Raw genomic sequence first — 20,948 nt, 5'->3', positions numbered from 1 at the left:
AAGGCAAGAGAAAAGCCGCAGACATCCAGATACAGTTTTGCAACAACGGCAAAGTCTGTAGATGCACAGGTGCAAGAAAATCATCCTGAAATATTTAACATCAAACAAAAGGACAAAGAAAAGAAACCAGAACATCCAGAACAGAAGGAAAAGCCAATTGCGAGTGATGTTGTTCTCCCATCTCACGGGTGTGGGCATATTGGGGCAGGTGATGAAACCTCCATCTTCCCCATGGTGCCAGTACAAGTAAAGAGCCCCAGGGGGTGGGGGGGGAGTACAGTGTTGCAAACATACGCATTTTTGGATCATGGAAGATCACCTACCTTCTGCACAGAAGGCTGATGAGAAGACTGAACGTTTCAGGACCAAGGACCGAAATTCTCATGGGTACCTGAATCAAGTGAAGCCTGTGACCAGTCGTCTTATCTCAGGTTTGGAAATATCTAGTCTTGACTTACCTTTCAAGCAAGAAAACGCCAGAGTGGCACCATTAAAACAGATGACGATTCCCAGAATGGAGCTTACAGCTGCAGTCCTAGCTGTCAGAGTTGACACAATGCTGCAAAAAGAATTACAGCTGCAACTGGACAAATCCATCTTCTGGATCGATAGCACAATGGTGCTTAAATACATCAACAATGCAACTAAACTCTTTCAAACATTTGTAGCAAACAGAATCTCTTTTGCAAGGGATGTTACTGATGTATCACAATGGAGATATGTTAGCACGAAGGAAAATCCTACAGATGAAGCATCAAGAGGACTAACAGCTGACCGCTTCTTAAGCTGGAACAGAAGAAGATTGAAGATCCTGGCTAATGGGCAAAATATTAGAGACCATACCAGATGCACAAGGTCCTGTAGGGACAGTTTGACTTCAGACTAAGAGCAACATCTTGGAAAAAACAATTACGAAGATTTGTCTGCTCTTAGAGGCTGAGACCCGAGTACAACAAAGACTGGTGGCTTGAAGATTGAAGAATCACTAAGTAGATTAGATGCCAACATGTAGTGCATGCTTTATTTTGATTATGTGTGAAGTTTTTATGGCTCCTTTTAATGTTTATTAGTAATTGTTTCATTATATACTTAGAACAATTAGGGGCCAGTGTCTAGGAGCCATTTGTGTTTACTAGGTATCTTAGCATTTTTATATTATTTTGTATCCTGCTGTATTATTTTTAGACACTTGGGGGTTGTTGTGAGATAAATACATATATGGACATATGGGCATATATGGACTGGGAGGAGCCAGAATTAGGAGTATAATTGGGAATGCACTGACGTAATGCTTCAGACACGAAGGACCCACGGCTATATACAATTCTTACCAAATCTATGATGGGAGAAATACTAATCCGTTTTGTATTACTACTTCAATAAACGACTAATTAAATTGAACCGTCGTGAAGATCTCACTGTCGTTGTTTGCGTCAAGAATTAACACTCCACTCCTCCGTGAAGATGGCAAGCGGAGACGATTCGATGGGAAAGATCGAAGGTGCCACTATAATGGGTTATGGTGTACCCCCTTCTTCCCCGGTTACTCACACTAATTTGCCCTCCCACTACAACAGCTAGTTGCTCATGATCATTTGTAAAAACTGCAGCTGGCTTCTGAAAATCCTGAGGTCTGCATCAGTGTGGGGATGCCCTGCAGCACATGGCAACTGGTTGCAAAAACTTCAATGTGGTGTTCTGCTTGTTGCCTGACTTGGCTAATTGAAGACAGCAGGTAGTACTCAGAAAGAACAGCAGGCAGTGCTAAACTTAATGACTTTATTTCTGTTTTCCATGTAGTTACATTTTCAAGAGGATCTACACATCACACATATGTACTCAGCAGAAGGAGAGGAGATTAAACTCTTCAAAACTATCTATCCCACGGGAAATGTGGAAGACTGGCTGCTAGAGGTAGAAAAAATGATGAAGGCAAGTGTAAAAGATAACATCCAGAGATCCTTGAAAACCTATCCAGAGGTAAGAATAATGTGATGCATTTGTATCCCATATGCTTATGTTAGAAAAAGAAACTTTCTGCAATATTATAAATATATTTACTTTAACACTTAAATTCCATTTAACATTCATTGACTCTCTTAAAAAACCTAAATAAAACACTTCAAAATGAAGAATGTAGTATAAGAGCATTATTAAGATGAATTAATGAAAGCAGAAAATGCCACATACTTAGAAGGTTGGCAGCATCTATGGAGAAGGAAATAAAGTTGACATTTTGATAACTTTTCATCAGAACTGGGAAAGTTAGAAATAAGCATGTTTTTAAGTTGCAGAGATGTGGGACGTTGCACAGACATTCCCTTTATTATTCCTATCCTCCCCCTTCCTGCTTAAGACATGACTGATTTTGAGCTTTTCCTAGATTTGATAAAAGGTGTCAGCCTGAAACATTAACAGTGGTTAGTTAGCACACTCTAAATATATCAACAATGGCTGGCATAAAGCTGAGGGGGCAGATATTGCATATTCAGCTCAGAGGCTTGGTAAGTTACAGAATACCCCTACACTCAATATTGAATCCAGGGGTGGAGGGAGATCAGACATCTGGGTAAAAGACTTTCAGTGCATTCAGTATTGTGGGGTGCAACAGACATGTGACATGTTCAGTGTACCATTTTGATATGTGAAGAAATGCCAGCTAGTTGTCAGTATGATATGCCCAGAGGAGAATCATCAAGCATGTTCCTAGAATTATTCCATATTTAAACGATGGAATGACTTTTAAGCAAAAAAGTCAGTAATTATTATGTTCCAGACAAAAAGGAAGGTTTCTCAATCAACATATTAAATTAATAGATAGCTGGGCCAGTCATAATTCTTGAGAGACCTAATAGAGCATTCTATTAGTCCAAACTAATACGTTTTTGTCTTTCTCATTTGGATAAAGTATATCTAAAATGGCAAGAGATGTAGAGTGGTCTCACTTTCCAGTGCTACACTTTCACATCAATTCAGAAATGTAGTGTACTTTATTGTAAAATTTTGCTATGATTCAATAAGTGATTGAATAACAGTGGGGAAATTGTTATCTGTTCAATCACATTTTATATACAATGCTTCTAAGCCATTTTCTGAAGATATAAGAAATGCACAAGATTGTATGTGTGAGATTACAATTTCTTGTCAAATTACTACAGAGCCTTAGTTTTGGTTAGTAAAGATAATCAAGTTAACGAGATCCAGTGTGTTGAACTCAAGAAAGTATCTGAAAGTTACAAAATCTCTCCATCGCCTGCTTTATGTTTTTTTGACATATTTTCCATCTTTTTACTGTCAATTCAATTTTCCACATGCAAAGTCATGAAGGTGTTAGATTATATAAATAGAAAGGGTACAAAACTTAATTATCTGCACCTTTGGTTCTTATAGTTCTTTTTGGTTCTTTATGTTCTTTTATTATGAATCAGTACCTGTTTCATTTCCCTTAAGTGCCTTGACATTTTGGGTGTTGAAAGCAACCTATCGTTCAATGGAGTGTAGAAAACTCAGGTAATGTCTCTCATGTCCTAAGTAGGATACTTGTAGAGAGATAATGTGAAACATAACAGAAGACACAAGGAACTGTGAATGCTGGTTTAACAAAAAAAGACACAAAGTGCTGGAGTAGCTCAGCAGGTCAGGCAGCATCTACGGAGAACACTGAGGAGCGATGTTTCAAGTTGGGGCACCTCTTCAGACTGATTGTAGTGGGGGGGTGGGGGGGAGTGGAGAAAGATGGAAGATAGGTGGGGGTGCAACAATGCCAAGCAAATGATAGCTGGAAAAAGGGCATAAAGTGCTGGAACAGCCCAGTGGGCCAGGCAGCATCCTGGAGAAAATGGAGAGGCAACATTCTGGGTCGGTACCCTGCCTCAGACTGTTGCAAAATAGGCATATATAATGGGCAGACCTAACGTTACCTATTACAATCATAATTGTTCATTTCTATTAATAAATAATTTATTTTTTAAGGCAATGTCAAAGCTCATTGCTTGTATATTAAATATCCTGAATATTATTTTCCAAGTAAATCAAATTTACATAGGTAACTAATATTTGCTTTTATGGTTTCCCTTCCATAGATTGTCCATTTACTTGTGAAAAAAATATTTGCAGAATTGTTAAAATCAAAGATCTGTTTAACTGTTAAATCAATTTTCCATTCTGTTAGTTGAGACCTTCGGATATTTAATTTCATAATGCATAATACATAAACTACATTATTCTGATTTTTTTAGACTCTTCGTGCAGAATGGGTTCTGACCTGGCCTGGCCAGGTTGTTATTGCAGGTTGCCAAACCTTCTGGACCATGGAGGTAGCAGAAGCATTACGAACTGGAGAACTAAAGAGCAAACTCTTCCCAAAGCTTGCCGGTCAGGTTAGTATGGCAACATAAAGACCTCGCCCTCATCCCAGTCTCCCTGCGGCTTGATATGAAGTTGTTTTATTTCCTTCCCAGTTCTGATGAAGGGACTTCTGGAAATATTAACTCCATTTTTTTACTCATCGGGTGTGCTGATCTGCTGAATGTTTCTATCTTTTTCTGCTTTATTTTAAATTTCCAGCATCTACACTTTTTTTGAATTTCCTTTCCAACTATGTCCAGCCTTACAACTATTCTGAATAACAGTGTCTGGATTCATAGAGGGTGCTCCTCCACATCCATCATCCTACCAAGAATTACCCACAAAGATTCTACTTTATCCCAGGCATTTTACAGTTTTCCATCAGAAAGCCCAACCAACGAGAAAGGGTTGATCCATAACTGGAGAAATCTAGGATGCCTGTTTGTGTGGGTGCAAAAGTTAACTCTATATTAGTCATCTTAATTGTAGTTCTGACATGATGATGTAATTTCTGGGATCAGCCAATGTCAGAGGGAACTGAACATGACAGTGAGATTTTAATAGAGAAGCTCAGAGATGCTAGCACGTGGTAAGTAAGTGACCTCTTGAAAGCGTGTGCTGTAATTAGTATGTTCGTGGACTCATTATGGTGATGCGTTATAATTAACCTGATCAATGTGCTCAGTGCAGGTAGTGTGTAATATAGAAACAAGGAATTGCAGATGCTGGTTTACCAAAAAAATACACAAAGTGCTGGAGTAACTCATTGGGTTAAGTAGCATCTCTGGAGCACACTGATAGGTGATGTTTCGGGTTGGGCCTCTTCGAACTAATTGTAGAGAGAGGGAGCAAGAAAGGAGGGACCTGGGAGGTAATAGGTGGATACTGTTGAGGAGGGTTTTGTTTGGACCTAGGAATACAAAGGTTAGCCCTCTGCTGTAGACTGACCGTTCTACATCAGAAAGAGGGAGGGAGGGAGAATGTGGGGGATGTTGAAAAGCTGACAGGGAGGGGCAAGGACTGGGGGAGGCAACCTGTCAGAGGGGGGCACAAGGGTGGAAGGAGGATCAGTGGAGGTACTGTGAGGGGATGCTGGGGGTTCAGAGGATCAAGGAGTGAGAAGTGCTGTTCAAGAAGTTAGGACAGATAATTAGCAAGCACTTTGTCAATCATGCTCACTACGTCCATCGAGCACTGGTGATGAAAGTAGTGACAATTTAAACGTTTGAATTAAGCACCATTAAAACAAGTTTCTTTGATCTGTGTGGTATGGGGCTGATGTGTTGTTGGACTATCTAACAATAACAAATAATGATAAATGCAAGCTTTTCTTTTTAATCACTTTCTAATATCCTTTTGTTTTGAACAAAAGCTGAATGATTTGGTAGCACTTGTGCGAGGGAGATTGACAAGGATGCAAAGAACAATACTATCAGCATTGATTGTGATTGAAGTCCATGCCAAGGATGTCGTGGCTAACCTGCTGGAGGAACATGTTCAAAGTGAGCATGACTTTGAGTGGATCAGCCAGCTCAGGTAACAGCCTGCTTTATCAGTGGAAAGGACTGGATGATATGCAAGAGAAAACAGTATTGTATCAACGTAAAGATTATACATCTACTTTCCCAATTAAGTCATGTAATGATTGAACCCTTTTTGAATAGAAGTTTAACTGACCCTGTTCATGGATTATATATTATCACGGCAAAGGAAAATTTCTGATTTAATTAAGGCATAATATGGATAACATGAACACTGAGCAATGCATTGCTGATTATTCCACCTCCCACTATTTGTGTTTAATTCTTTTTTATGGTATATAAGAGCATTATTTATACTGAACAAATACTTGTTATGCAGACCAGTGTTATACATAATAATCTTGTCACCATCGTAACCATTGTGCAGAAGGGCAATGGTGCATACCAGTTACAGTGCCCTCCATAATGTTTGGGACATTTATTTATTTGCCTCTGTACTCCACAATTTGAGATTCGTTACAGAAAAAAATACATGTGGTTAAAGTGCATATTGTCCAATTTTATTAAAGGGTATTTTTATATATTTTGGTTTCACCATGTAGAAATTACAGCTGTGTTTATACATAGTCCACCCATTTCAGGGCACCATAATGTTTGGGACACATGGCTTCAAAGGTGTTTGCAGTTGCTCAAGTGTGTTTAATTGCCTCTTCCATGCAGCACCTAGCTCTCAGCACCTAGTCTTCCCTCTATTCTTTCCATCATCTTTGGAAAGTTTTATTGCTGTTTATCAACATGAGGACCAAAGTTGTGCCAATGAAGATCAAAGAAGCCATTATGAGACTGAGAAACAAGAATGAAACTGTTAGACATCAACCAAACCTTAGGTTTACCAAAATCAACTGTTTGGAACATCATTCAGAAGAAAGAGAGCACTGGTGAGCCTATTAATCGCAACGGGACTGGCAGGCCAAGGAAGACCTCCACAGCTGATGACAGAAGAATTCTCTCCATAATAAAGAAAAATCCCCAAACACCTGTCCAACAGATCAGAAACACTCTTCAGGGGTTGGGTGTGGATTTGTCAATGTCCGCAGAAGACCTCTGAACAGAAATACAGAGGCTACACTGTAAGATGCAAACCACTGGTTTGCTGCTAAAATAGATGGCCAGGTTATAGTTTGCCAAGAAGTACTTAAAAGAGCAACCACCGTTCTGGACAGATGAGACGAAGATTAACTTATATCAGTGATGGCAAGAGCAAAGTATGGAGGAGAGAAGGATCTGCCCAAGATCCAAAGCATACCACTTCCTCTGTGAAACACGGTGGTGGGGTTGTTATGGCCTGGGCATGTATGGCTGCTGAAGGTAGTGGCTCACTTATCTTCATTGATGATACAACTGCTGATGGTAGTAGCATAATGAGTTCTGAAGTGTATAGACACATCCTATCTGCTCAAGTTCAAACAAATTCCTCAAAACTCATTGGCCGGCGGTTCATTCTACAGCAAGACAATGATCCCAAACATACTGCTAAAGCAACAAAGGAGTTTTTCAAAGCTAAACAATGGTAAATTCTTGAGTGGCCAAGTCAATGAAGAGAAAACTGAAGGGGACTAGCCCCCAAAACAAGCATAAGCTAAAGATGGCTGCAATACAGGCCTGGCAAAGCATCACCAGAGAAGACACCCAGAAACTGGTGATGTCCTTCCTTCATTAACAAAAACAAGTGTTATTCATTTACAATTTTAGCCAGCCCTCTGGCCACCGCAAGATCCCCATTTGGCACCCATCTTCCTTTTAACCTCCTTTTAGCATGTTTGGTGCATAGGAAATGTATTTGTTTCTATTACGTTACCTGCTAATTTATTCTGATTACTCTCTTTGCTGTGTTACTTTTTTAATCCTTTTTTGTATTGTTTTATTCTCAGCTTTAATAGAGAACTAAATTATAAACCTAGGTATCACAAAATGCTGGAGTAACTCAGCAGGTCAGGCAGCATCTCAGGAGAGAAGGAATGGGTGACGTTTCGGGTCGAGACCCTTCTTCAGACTGATGTCTGGGGGGCGGGACAAAGGAAGGATATAGGTGGAGACAGGAAGATAGAGGGAGAACTGGGAAGGGGGAGGGGAAGAGAGGGACAGAGGAACTATCTAAAGTTGGAGAAGTCAATGTTCATACCGCTGGGCTGCAAGCTGCCCAAGCAAAATATGTCTTTCCAGGTGAGATAGAGGTTCACCTGCACCTCCTCCAACCTCATCTATTGTCAGTCTTTCCAAGTGAGACAGAGGTTCACCTGCACCTCCTCCAACCTCATCTATTGTAGTCTTTCCAGGTGAGACAGAGGTTCACCTGCACCTCCTCCAACCTCATCTATTGTATCCGCTGCTCTACATGTCAACTTCTTTACATCGGCAAAACCAAACGCAGGCTCGGTGATCGTTTCGCTCAACACCTTCGCTCAGTCCGCCTTAACCAACCTAATCTCCTGGTGGCTGAGCACTTCAACTCCCCCACCCACTCCCAGTCTGACCTTTCCGTCATGGACCTCCTCCAGTGCTATAGTGAGGCCCACCGGAAATTGGAGGAGCAGCACCTCATATTTCGCTTGGGCAGCTTGCAGCCCAGCGGTATGAACATTGACTTCTCCAACTTTAGGTAGTTCCTCTGTCCCTCTCTTCCCCTCCCCCTTCCCAGTTCTCCCTCTTTCCTCCTGTCTCCACCTATATCCTTCCTTTGTCCTGCCCCCCTGACATCTGTCTGAAGAAGGGTCTTGACCCGAAATGTCACCCATTCCTTCTCTCCTGAGATGCTGCCTGACCTGCTGAGTTACTCCAGCATTTTGTGATACCTTCGATTTGTACCAGCATCTGCAGTTATTTTTCTACAAATTATAAACCTAAATAGATAGGCCTCTATTTTCTCTTTATTTAAATCTCAAAATATTTTATTGTCCTTAATATTCTACCTTTCTTTTGCTTCTTACGTTTTATTTTTCCATATCATTTTCTATAACTATATCTGTTAAACACCCTGTGGGGTTGAGCTGAACTGAAAATTGCAGTTCACAACTTGAAACTAAGAAGGCTGCTCCTTGTATGTAATTATGAAAGTATTTCACACATGTGTCATGAAGACCTGCCTGTTGCACAAATTACCTATATTAGTTATTGACTACACACTAATAGACCAACATCACAAAAGTTTGTCTCAGTCCTCTGGGCACCTGTATCACTTCTCTGATGCATCATGCTAACGCACCAATCTCACTAAATTAGTTCTAATAATCCCCTAAAGTTTCAACTAATCTTCCTGCATTATATGAGCCCTGCCCATTTTTACAGCCCATTTTCAAGAACTTATTCCCAAAGGCGAAGGTGTGTAGATCTTCCCTTCGGTACCTTTTTCTGCGTGCTTAGTGTAACAAACAATGTTTAAAATGTCCAAATCTCTGTATTTCCTGCAAAGTGAGGCTCTCAGTTAAATGTTTCCCCACCTAACGCTAAATACGGACACCTGATTTTCATCATCATCATCATATATATACAGCCGGAAACAGGCCTTTTCGGCCCTCCAAGTCCGTGCCGCCCAGCGATCCCCGCACATTAACACTATCCTACACCCACTAGGGACAATTTTTACCTTTACCCAGCCAATTAACCTACATACCTGTACGTCTTTGGAGTGTGGGAGGAAACCGAAGATCTCGGAGAAAACCCACGCAGGTCACGGGGAGAACGTACAAACTCCTTACAGTGCAGCACCCGTAGTCAGGATCGAACCTGAGTCTCCGGCGCTGCATTCACTGTAAAGCAGCAACTCTACCGCTGCGCTACCGTAACTTTGGATAATTCAGTAGAATACATTCTCCCATTTGGGGATTGGGTGATTTTGTTTGTGGGGAAGCAGCAATTCACAATGTACGTATGGAAGAAAAGTAGATGGAAGAAAAGTAGCCTTTTTCTTAATCTGAACAGTTAATGAAGCTGGTTTAATAAGTGAATGGATTCTGCAATGTGTGACTTTGTGACATGGATGTTAAAGCATGGAAAATTCTCTTTCAGATACTATTGGGCAAGGGATGATCTTCGTGTATGTGCAGTGAATGCTGAGTTTCTCTATGGCTATGAATACTTAGGGAACACTGGTCGTTTGGTCATCACCCCACTGACAGACAGGTAAAATGGTGTAGTAAAAAGGAACTACAGATGCTGGTTTATATCAAAAATATAGTGGATTTAGTGTTGTGTAATGAACCTGATGTGATAAGGGAACTCAAGGTAAAAAAAGCCATTAGGAGGCAGTGATCACAATATGATAAGTTTTACTCTACAAATTGAGAGGGAGAAGGGAAAATCAGAAGTGTCTAGTATTACAGTATAGCAAAGGGGATTACAGAGACATGAAGCAGGAGCTGGCCAGATTTGACTGGAAGGAGGCCCTAGCGTGCAGCGTAGGTTCACTAGGTTAATTCCCGGAATGGCGGGACTGTCGTATGTTGAAAGGCTGGAGCAATTAGGCTTGTATACACTGGAATTTAGAAGGATGAGGGGGGATCTTATTGAAACATATAAGATAATTAGGGGATTGGACACATTAGAGGCAGGAAACATGTTCCCAATGTTGGGGGAGTCCAGAACAAGGGGCCACAGTTTAAGAATAAGAGGTAGGCCATTTAGAACGGAGATGAGGAAGAACTTTTTCAGTCAGAGAGTGGTGAAGGTGTGGAATTCTCTGCCTCAGAAGGCAGTGGAGGCCAGTTCGTTGGATGCTTTCAAGAGAGAGCTGGATAGAGCTCTTAAGGATAGCGGAGTGAGGGGGTATGGGGAGAAGGCAGGAACGGGGTACTGATTGAGAGTGATCAGCCATGATCGCATTGAATGGCGGTGCTGGCTCGATGGGCTGAATGGCCTACTCCTGCACCTATTGTCTATTGTCTATTGTCTATTGTATTCCTGGGAATAATGCAGAAGTTGCAGGATCAATTTATCCCAAAGAGGAGGAAAGATTCTAAGGGGAGTAAGAGGCACCTGTGGCTGACAAGGGAAGTCAAGGACAGCATAAAATTAATAGAGAAGAAGTATAACATGACAAAGAAGAGTGGGAAGCCAGAGGATTGGGACTCTTTTAAAGAGCAACAGAAGATAACTAAAAAGGCAATACGGGGAGAAAAGATAAGGTACGAGGGTAAGCTAGCTAATAATATAAAGGAGGATAGTAAAAGCTTTTTTAGGTATGTGAAGAGGAAAAAAATAGTCAAGGCAAATGTGGGTCCCTTGAAGACAGAAGCAGGGGAATTTATTATGGGGAACAAGGAAATGGCAGACGAGTTGAACCGGTACTTTGGATCTGTCTTCACTAAGGAAGATACGAACAATTTCCCAGATGTTCTAGTGGCCAGAGATCCTAGGGTGACGGAGGAACTGAAGGAAATCCACATTAGGCAGGAAATGGTGTTGGGTAGACTGATGGGACTGAAGGCAGATAAATCCTCAAGGCCTGATGGTCTGCATCCCAGGGTACTTAAGGAGGTGGCACTAGAAATCGTGGACGCATTGGTGATCATTTTCCAATGTTCTATAGATTCAGGATCAGTTCCTGTGGATTGGAGGGTAGCTAATGTTGTCCCACTTTTTAAGAAAGGAGGGAGACAGAAAACGGGAAATTATAGACCAGTTAGTCTGACATCAGTGGTGGGGAAGATGCTGGAGTTAATTATAAAAGCCGAAATTGCGGAGCATTTGGATAGCAGTAACAGGATTGTTCCGAGTCAGCATGGATTTACGAATGGGAAATCATGCTTGACTAATCTTCTGGAATTTTTTCCAGTGGAGAGCTGGTGGATGTAGTGTACCTTGACTTTCAGAAAGCCTTCGACAAGGTCCCACATAGGAGAATAGTGGGTAAAATTAGACCACATTGTATTGGGGGTAGGGTACTGACATGGATAGAAAATTGGTTGGCAGACAGAAAGCAAAGAGTGGGGATAAATGGGTCCCTTTCAGAATGGCAGGCAGTGACTAGTGGGATACCGCCAGGCTCGCTGCGGAGACCGCAGCTATTTATAATATACATTAATGACTTGGATGAAGGGATTAAAAATACCATTAGCAAATTTGCAGATGATACAAAGAAGAGTGGGAAGCCACTAGTCACTGCCTGCCATTCTGAAAGGGACCCATTTATCCCCACTCTTTGCTTTCTGTCTGTCAACCAACTTTCTATCCATGTCAGTACCCTACCTCCAATACCATGTGCTCTAATTTGGTAAAATTGTGATCCTGTTAATTTTATAGCATAGCATTCTGGTAGAAAAAATTCTTGTTGGTGGAATATTACAGCATCCAAATATTTTAATTACCGGTGAAAAGACCACATTTATTTTGCTGAAGTATTGACATTACAAATTCGGTTGCTGTACTGTAGATTATTAGCCACGGAACAACGGCACAGATAGGATTTTAGTAAGCAAATACATTGAGAAGTTACCATTTAACTTTCTACACTTGAGTTTGTATTTTTTCCAAGCAATCTCTTCAGAGGTAAAGTGAATGATTTGCTTCATTACTGATGACACATTCTCAAGCTGATTGTAATAACTGGTCATTATCTCACATTTTATGGAACCAAATTGAGCAGTAATGATATTTAATACTATTTTAATACTTCTGAAAACAGAAGGTATGGATATGACAGGATGAGGATCTTTTTTTAATCTAATGGAATGGGGAGCATACGGCAAAAGAGGAGGTAGTTGAGATATGAGATAAGCAGGATAAGCAGGATAAACAATACTGGATATTTTTGAGGTACAAAGGAGCTATCTTAAAAATTGATAGTGTTTCAAAGTCATCTAATCCAAATGCATCATAGGTTGCTGAACTTAGAAGTGACAAGTGGCTCAGGCTACAGTCTTCTATTGCTTCTTCGGTATGGGAGAGGTTGAAGAGGTGCAAATCTTACATCATTCTTCAAAAGTAAGAACAGTATCAGGCAAGCCAGTCAGTTTAATATTAGCAGTGGGGAAGATCTTAGAGATAAGAAACTGAGACAAAATTAATTCTGATTTGGAAAAACAACCAAAATTACTTGATGAAGAAAATTATCGTTTCAATGGTGACTTGTTTGACTTATTTAATGAGGTAATAGGCAGATTGATGGTGCAGAAGTGTGTTCTGTCAAAATGGAATTGATAAGATACTACAAAATAAATAGGATGGCTATAAGGAAGCCCATTGCGGAAATGTAAGCATGAATGTAAGGTTACAAGCTAGGTGCAGGAAAAATGTTGGGGGAGTCCAGAACCAGGAGCCACAGTCTAAGAATAAAGGGGAGGCCATTTAAAACTGAGATGAGAAAAACTTTTTCACCCAGAGGGTTGTGAATTTGATGAATTCTCTGCCACAGAAGGCAGTAGAGGCCAATTCACTGGATGAATTTAAAAGAGAGTTAGATAGAGCTCGCGGGGCTAGCAGAATCAAGGGATATGGGGAGAAGGCAGGCACGGGTTACTGATTGTGGATGATCAGCCATGATCACAATGAATGCCGGTGCTGGCTCGAAGGGTCAAATGGCCTCCTCCTGCACCTGTTTTCTATGGCACTGGATGAATTATACTTGGGTGTCAATTCTTGCAACAAGGAATCCTGAAGCCTTGTTCATCATTGTTGTTCACTTCAATCAAGCTAATTTCAGGAATGTAATCCTTACGTACCATCAGCACATCTCCTAGCCATGAGGGATGTTAATACTCTTGATCACTGCTTTACTACCTATTGTTCCATCCATTGCCCTCACTTTGGTCAGTCTGGTCATCTGTCGAGGCTGCTAACAGGCTACAGAGACTGAAATGCAAGGCACCAATGAAAAAAGTATACAGCAGTGGTCAGCAGAAGTAGAGGGTCTACTTCAGGACTGTCTTGAGTCAGAGGACTGCAACATGTTCAAGTTCACTCCAGTCTGAATGAGTGTACCTCAATTGTCACCAGTTTCATCAAGAAATGTGTTGATGACTGTCTTCTGACAAAGTCAATTTGGGTCTATCTTAACGAGAAACCGAGTCATTGATCTTGGCAAAGTTCCATCGTGTCTTATACAGGAAAATTAGATTTCTTCTTTCCCAATTCCTTCTTTCACGAAGAAGAATTCATTTTTGAGTAATTAAATTATCTCTTGACTATTGTGGATGTTTCTTTAAATTCTTTTTAAATTCATTTTATTGAATATCAGCATTTTTAATTCTTTCTACCTGTTTTCAGATGCTACCTCACATTAACCGGTGCTCTCCATCTGAAGTTTGGTGGAGCACCAGCTGGGCCTGCCGGCACAGGGAAAACAGAAACTACCAAAGATTTGGGTAAAGCTCTTGCGATTCAGACAGTGGTTTTCAACTGCTCAGACCAACTTGACTTCATAGCAATGGGCAAATTCTTTAAAGGTTTGGCCAGGTAAGAAATAAAATGTGCTATGGTATTCCCAATACTTCACATAGTGAACAGTAGAGATATTTAGATATAATTTCCTTAGAATATAAAACATGCATATGCAACAAAGAAATTCATTAGCAAAGTTTGAGGAGGTAAGAGGTATGGATGTATTTATTGAATATTCATCGAAGTTTTAAAATCATGGACAGGGACGGGGTAGAATTTATCAAATATGTTCAAGAAGTTTTCCTCGGGCAATTTGTAGAGTTAGATATAGCTCTTAGGGCTAACAGAATCAAGGGATATGGGGAGAAATCAGGAATGGGATACTGATTTTGGATGATCAGCTATGATCATATTGAATGGCAGTGCTGCTTCGAAGGGCCGAATGGCCTAGTCCTGCACCTTTTTTTCTATGTTTCTATGATCCTGAAGGGAGAGGGCAAAAATTAATCTGCTCTTAGGAAATTAGGAAGGGCAAGTGACTGAAGTATCAATGAGCATATCTTTTGGGACCAGCATCTACCGTTCTAATAGCTTTAAAATAGTTATGAATAAGGACAACGTTTGTCCACAAATTAAAGTTCTAAATTGGGGCAAGGCTAATTTTGATGGTATTAGACAATTACAAAATTAATTGGAGTAATTAAAACTGACAACTGTCAATTGTGAGCTGTCAATTGCATTGCATTTATCCAGCATTGTGGTGCAGTTGGTAGAGCTGCTGCCTCACAGCGCCAGAAATCCGGGCTTGATCCTGACGGTGTGAGTTTGCACATTCTCCCTGTGATCGCGTGGGTTTCCTCTGGGTGTTCCGGTTTCCACCCACATCTCAAAGATGTTTAGGTTAGGAAGGAACTACAAATGGTGGATATAACTGAAGATAGACACAAAATGCTGGAATAAGGCAGCATCTCTGGAAAGAATGAATGGGTGACGTTTTAGGTTGAGACCCTTCTTCAGACTTCCTTTGTTCTGTCCCTCCAAGTTTTTTTTTCACGTTTTTGACTAATAACTTCTCTCTGTGGTTTTTCAGCTCTGGAGCCTGGGCTTGTTTTGATGAATTTAATCGAATTGATATTGAAGTTTTATCTGTGGTGGCACAACAGATCACAACCATTCAGAAAGCGCAACAACAACGGGTGAGCTAGGATCTAATCCCTGATGCTTTTGTTATTTTCTGACAACATCTTAATTTTCAGACTGGTGTAAGTGAAGAATGAAGCTCAATTATACCCATCAAACAAATTAGAATTAGGATTGAGGTTCATTGAATTATAGTGAGCAAATGCTACTAAAATTAATTTATGTATAGTAGCCAGCCCACCCAGTGTTAATCCATAATTATGTTAAGTACAATTTAAGTGACAGAATAAGGATTATATATTACTTTTTTCTCTATATTAAATGTTATTAAAACTAAATATAGCTGACATTTATGAATATAAGAGAGGATATATATGTAAACTGAAACCTATTAATACAAATGGAAAGAATCAGACGCAGAAATGAATTGTTATTCTAAAAAGTACAACAAATTGGGAAGCAATCTTATTTTATGAAACTCATCTGGATTTTGTGGACAGAAGTGAAATATCAATTCCTACATCAGTTGTTGTCAGGCATTGGTCATAGAGGAAGTTGGAGAACCAGCAACAATGAATAAGATTTCTTTTCAGGGCAACAAAGGCTAGAAGTAGAAAAATGATTAAGTAGTGATTTTTCTTATTATACCATGTTCAACCCAGCAGTCTCTGAAATCTGGAAGCCTCTTATTCTAACTTGTTGCATATTCACTCACTTATTATCATCCATATTTTCAGCTGCTTGGGCTCTGACCAGATTTTTTAACCGTGAGAATAGCTTACAAATAACTGTTTTTATTAGATCACTAGTTTCAATTGAGTGTGTTGGAGAAATTTTTTAAATGGGAGTATCAAGAAAATCATAGACCATATCTGTATTTCTGTTTTTCTCATGCAAGTGCACACTTCAGAAGATGTTATCAGATTTCCTGCATTGCACCAGTAAGTTCTTGTAGTCATATTTTTTTTAATACCTGCATATTCCAGGCCAATGTTTACTTGTAACCTTTAAAATCAGAGAAAAAAAATGACAAAGGTAAATGCAGAAAAGGTTGCAAAACTAATTTTTGAAAATGTAATAAGGTTTGATCCTGACTTCGGGTGCAGTCTATGTGGAGTTATAGGTAATAAGTGTGAGAAAATTATAGGCTAGTTAGTCTAACTTCTATGATTGGTAACATTTTAGATTTCATTATTAAGGATGATGTTTCAGGGCACGGAAAAATATGATAAAATAGGCCAAAATCAGCATGGTTTTGCTAAGCAGAATTCTTGCCTGATAAATCTGTTGAAGTTTTTTTGAGGTGGTAACAAATAGGTTAGACACAGAGTCAGTGGATGTTGGCTACTTGGATTTTCAAAAGGTCTTTGATAAGGTGCCGCACGCGAGACTGTTAAACAAGATAGGAGCACATGGCAAGATGCTTAGAGGCAAGATACAAGCATGGATCGAGGATTGGCAAACTGGCAGAAGGCAAAGGGTTGGGAATAAGGAGGGCCTATTCTGATTGGCTGCCACTGACCAGTGGCATTCCGCAAAGCTTCTTGTTGGGTGCACTACTTTTCACGTTATATGTTAACAATCTGGATGATGGAATTGATGGTTTTGTGGCCATGTTTGCGGATGATATGAAGATAGGTGGAGAGACAGGTAGTGTTCATGAAGTGGGGAAGTTGCAGAAGGACATGGACGGGATTGGAGAGTGGGGAAAGAAGTGGCAAATGGAATACAGATTAGCAAAGTGTACGGTCATGCACTTCGGTAGAAGGAATTAAGGCGTAGACTGCTTTCTGATTGGTGAGAGGATTAAGAAATCGGAGGTGCAAAGGGACTTGGGAGTGCTGGGTACAGGATTCTCAAAAGGTTAATTTGCAGGTTGAGTCACAGGTAAGGAAGGAAAATGCAATGCCAGCATTCATTTCAAGGGGGCTAGAATATAAAGCAGGGATATACTGCCAAGGCTATCAGGTGCTGGTGAGGCCAGATTTGAAATATTGTGAGCAGTTTTGGGCCCCATATCTGAGGAAAGATGTACAGGATCTACCGGATAATGAAAAGCCTAGATAGCGTGGACGTGGAAAGGATGTTTCCAGTAATGGAAGAAGAAAAGAACAGAGGGCACAGCCTCAGAATAAAAGGATGTGCCTTCAAGATGGAGATAGGGGAATTTGTTTTAGCCAGAGTGTGGTGAATATGTGGAATTTATTGCCACAGATGGTTGAGGAGGCTAAGACATTGGGAATTTTTAAGACAAAGATTGAGAGGATCTTGATTTGGAAAGGTGTCAAAGGTTACAGGGAAAAGGCACGAGAATGGTGTTGAGAGAAATGTAGGTCAGCATGATTGAATGGCAGAGTAGACTCAATCGGTTGAATGGCCTAATTCTGCTCTTGTATCTTATGATCTTATAGAGTTCTCCCTGTGACCATGTGGAGTTTCTCATGGTGCTCTGGTTTACTCCCACATTCCAAAGACGCGCAGGTTTCTAGGTTAATTGGCTTCTGTAAATCGCCCCTAGTGTGTAGGATGCGAAAGTGAGATAATGTAGATCTAGTGAACAGGTAATGGTGGTAGTCAGGGTCTCATGGAAAAATGAAACAATGGCATAATTTGCAGAAGAATGGTCTTGAGATATTTTTCCGGAAGAATAATGTGGCCACAATGGAAGCTTACAAAAAACAGAACACGATTTTGCCATGTTAAGGGCAGGCCTTAATCAAAGCTTGAGCCATCCATGAAAACACAATTATTACAGAAAATCACCAATTTTTTTTGATTAGGTATTGTAAATACCCAGTTGCTTTATGTGTAGGCACACCTGCTATAATTTACTGAAGTGTGTTAATTGTGCAGAGTACAGTTGAATGCATTTATCAATCCAATTTTAAGTAAGATTCTATTAATCAGCAGCACATTGATGCAGCAATTAGAGATGCTGCTTCACAAGCCCCAGAGACCGGAATTCCGTCCTGATCTCTAGACCAGTCTGTGTGGAAAATTCACAAATGGGTTTCCTCCCATATCCCAAAGATGAGTGGGTTGGTAGGTTACTGACTACTTAAAATGCCACGAGTATAGATGGATGGCATTAGAATAAAGTGGCGGATAGTTAATGAGAATCTGAGGAAATATGGGAATGGTAGTGGATTTGTGTACATGGGTGTTTAATTTTCATGAAGTGCAATGAAAGATTGCATAGTTTTGTTATCTAAGAATATCTGCCTCACTGCCCTGATTTTCATCACAGGCTGAACGTTTCATGTTTGAAGGAATTGAAATTCCACTGATACCATCTTGTGCTGTCTTCATTACTATGAATCCTGGCTATGCTGGTCGTACAGAGTTACCTGACAATCTTAAGGTAGGCAATGCTTTAATGCCTGAACATTCTTCCAATTTAATTAGAGCACCCATTCTATTTGAAACAGAATGAAAAACAGAAATGGTATAGCATGTTGGCAGGAAGAGGTGAATTAAAGTGAGATATACAGTAAGCAAATTGTACTTTACAATCATGTGGATAGTTATGAAGGTTTTGTCAAAATATTGATGGGAAAAGAAGCTATATAACTTCTCTGGTGTTATTTTTAATTATTTTTTAATAATGTATGAAGTTTTTTTTCTTATTTTGTTGAATTCAGTGATGTAATTCGAGGCATCTGTGCAACCTTTGCATTGAACCTTTCATAACATTCAATTTACTTGTTAGCACACATGTACTCTTCAATGTGATAAATGTATACTTCTATAACATTTTTAATGAAACAAAGTGGCAGCTTTAGTATAGAGGTTGTAGGCTTGCCTCTGGGTTAGAAGGTTGAGGTATCAGCTCATTCAATAAACTTCAGAGGATAGGTTAGTTTTGGTTACCCTACTTCAGGAAGGATGTTTTTAAATGGAAAGAATGCAGAGAAGATTTACAGGATTGTTAACAGTTTTTGAGGGCCTGAACTACAGGGAGAGGTCGAGCAAGCTAAGGTATTATTCCTTGGACTACAGGAGGATGGGGAATGATCTTTTTGGGGTGCATAAGATCATGAGGAGAATGGATAGGGTAAATGCACAGAATCTTTTACCCTGAATAGGGGAATCAAGAACCAGGGAACATAGGTTTAAGGTGAGAGGAAAAAGATTTAGTAGGATCTTGAGGGGCAATATTTTCACACAGAGGGTGGTTGATTTATGGAACAAGCTGCCAGAGGAGGTGGTTATGGCAGGTACTATAACAATTTTTAAAAGGCATTTGGACAAGGTACATACACTAATCAGCCAAAACATTATGACCACTGATAGGTGAAGTGAATACCATTGATTATCTTGTCAAGGGGTGGGATATATTAGGCAGCAAGTGAACAGTCAGTTCTTGAAGTTGATGTGTTGGATGCAGGAGAAATGGGCAGGAGTAAAGACCTGAGTGACTTTGACAAGGGCCAAATTATTATTGCCAGACGACTGGGTCAGAGCATCTCTGAAACGGGTGCTCCCGGTCAGCAGTGGTGAGTACCTACCGACAGTGGTCCGATGAGGGACAAACCACAAACCGGCGACAGGGTGTTGGGCGCCCAAGGCTCATCGATGCTCGAGGGCAACAAAGGCTATCCCGTCTGGTCCGAACCGACTGTGGGAAGACGACAAGCCGGTGGAGGGAGTGATGCTCTGGGCAATATTCTGCTGGGAAACCCTGAGTCTGGTCATTCATGTGGCTGTCAATTTGACATGTGTCACCTACCTAAACATCGTTGCAGACCAGGAACACCCCTTCATGGCAATGGTATTCCCTGACGGCAGTGGCCTCTTTCAGCAGGATAATGCGCCCTGCCACACTGCACACATTGTTTGCGAATGGTTTGAGGAACATGATGAAGTGTTCACTGTGTTGCCCTGGCCTCCAAATTCTCCAGATCTCAATCCGATTGAGCATTTGTGGGATGTGCTGGATCAACAAGTCCGATCCACGCTGGCTCCACCTCGCAACTTACAGACTTGAAGGATCTGCTGCTAATGTTTTGGTGCCAGATACCACAGGACACCTTCAGGGGTCTTGTAGAGTCCATGCCTTAGCATGTCGGCGCTGTTTTAGCGGCACACGGAGGACCAACAGCATATTAGGCAGGCGGTCATAATGTTTTGGCTGATTGGTGTAGATAGGAAAGGTTTATGGGATATGGCCCAAACACGGGAAGGTGGGACTAGTGTAGATGGGGCATCTTGGTCGACATGAGCTAGTTGGACCAGAGCCTGTTTCCGTGCTGTAGGACTCTAAGTATTTCAATACAGTTTTGATTAAGTATTTTATAGTTGGAGGAGCATCTCGTAGAAGAGACAGAAAAGTGGTCTGTCCACCCTCAAAGGTCATAAACAATCTCCTGCATTATTTAAAGAAGATCAAGGGATTTTACCAAGTCTAGCCAATTTTATCTCTCAGCTAGCATTTGCATAAAACCCATATGATCTGGTCACTTATAGAGTTCTGAGGGAGCTTGATGAATGTAAATAAGTTGCAACATACTGTACAATATGGCAAATACAATATTGACCTTTTCTGACCGAACTTTTTTTCATCACTTTCCATACCGACTTTCAGCCTCTCAGTCTCAGTCCTACATT

The 20,948-nt window shown here is 40.5% G+C and overlaps 1 protein-coding gene across 1 annotated transcript in view; it reads left to right on the top strand.

Annotated features, from left to right (window-relative positions):
* Positions 1-20,948, top strand: part of dnah1 (dynein, axonemal, heavy chain 1) — a 233,924-nt gene that overhangs the window by 78,156 nt on the left and 134,820 nt on the right. The window contains exons 26-32 of the mRNA XM_078414367.1: positions 1,801-1,980; positions 4,239-4,379; positions 5,720-5,883; positions 9,894-10,007; positions 14,088-14,276; positions 15,292-15,397; positions 18,589-18,702. Of these exons, the coding sequence (XP_078270493.1) occupies positions 1,801-1,980; positions 4,239-4,379; positions 5,720-5,883; positions 9,894-10,007; positions 14,088-14,276; positions 15,292-15,397; positions 18,589-18,702 (1,008 nt within the window). The remainder of the gene's footprint in view (positions 1-1,800; positions 1,981-4,238; positions 4,380-5,719; positions 5,884-9,893; positions 10,008-14,087; positions 14,277-15,291; positions 15,398-18,588; positions 18,703-20,948) is intronic.

The sequence above is a fragment of the Rhinoraja longicauda genome, chromosome 17 (assembly GCF_053455715.1).
Source record: "Rhinoraja longicauda isolate Sanriku21f chromosome 17, sRhiLon1.1, whole genome shotgun sequence".
Classification (NCBI taxonomy): domain Eukaryota; kingdom Metazoa; phylum Chordata; class Chondrichthyes; order Rajiformes; family Arhynchobatidae; genus Rhinoraja; species Rhinoraja longicauda.
Note: the sequence above shows the minus strand (reverse complement) of the source record. Positions and strands in the feature narration are given on the sequence as shown.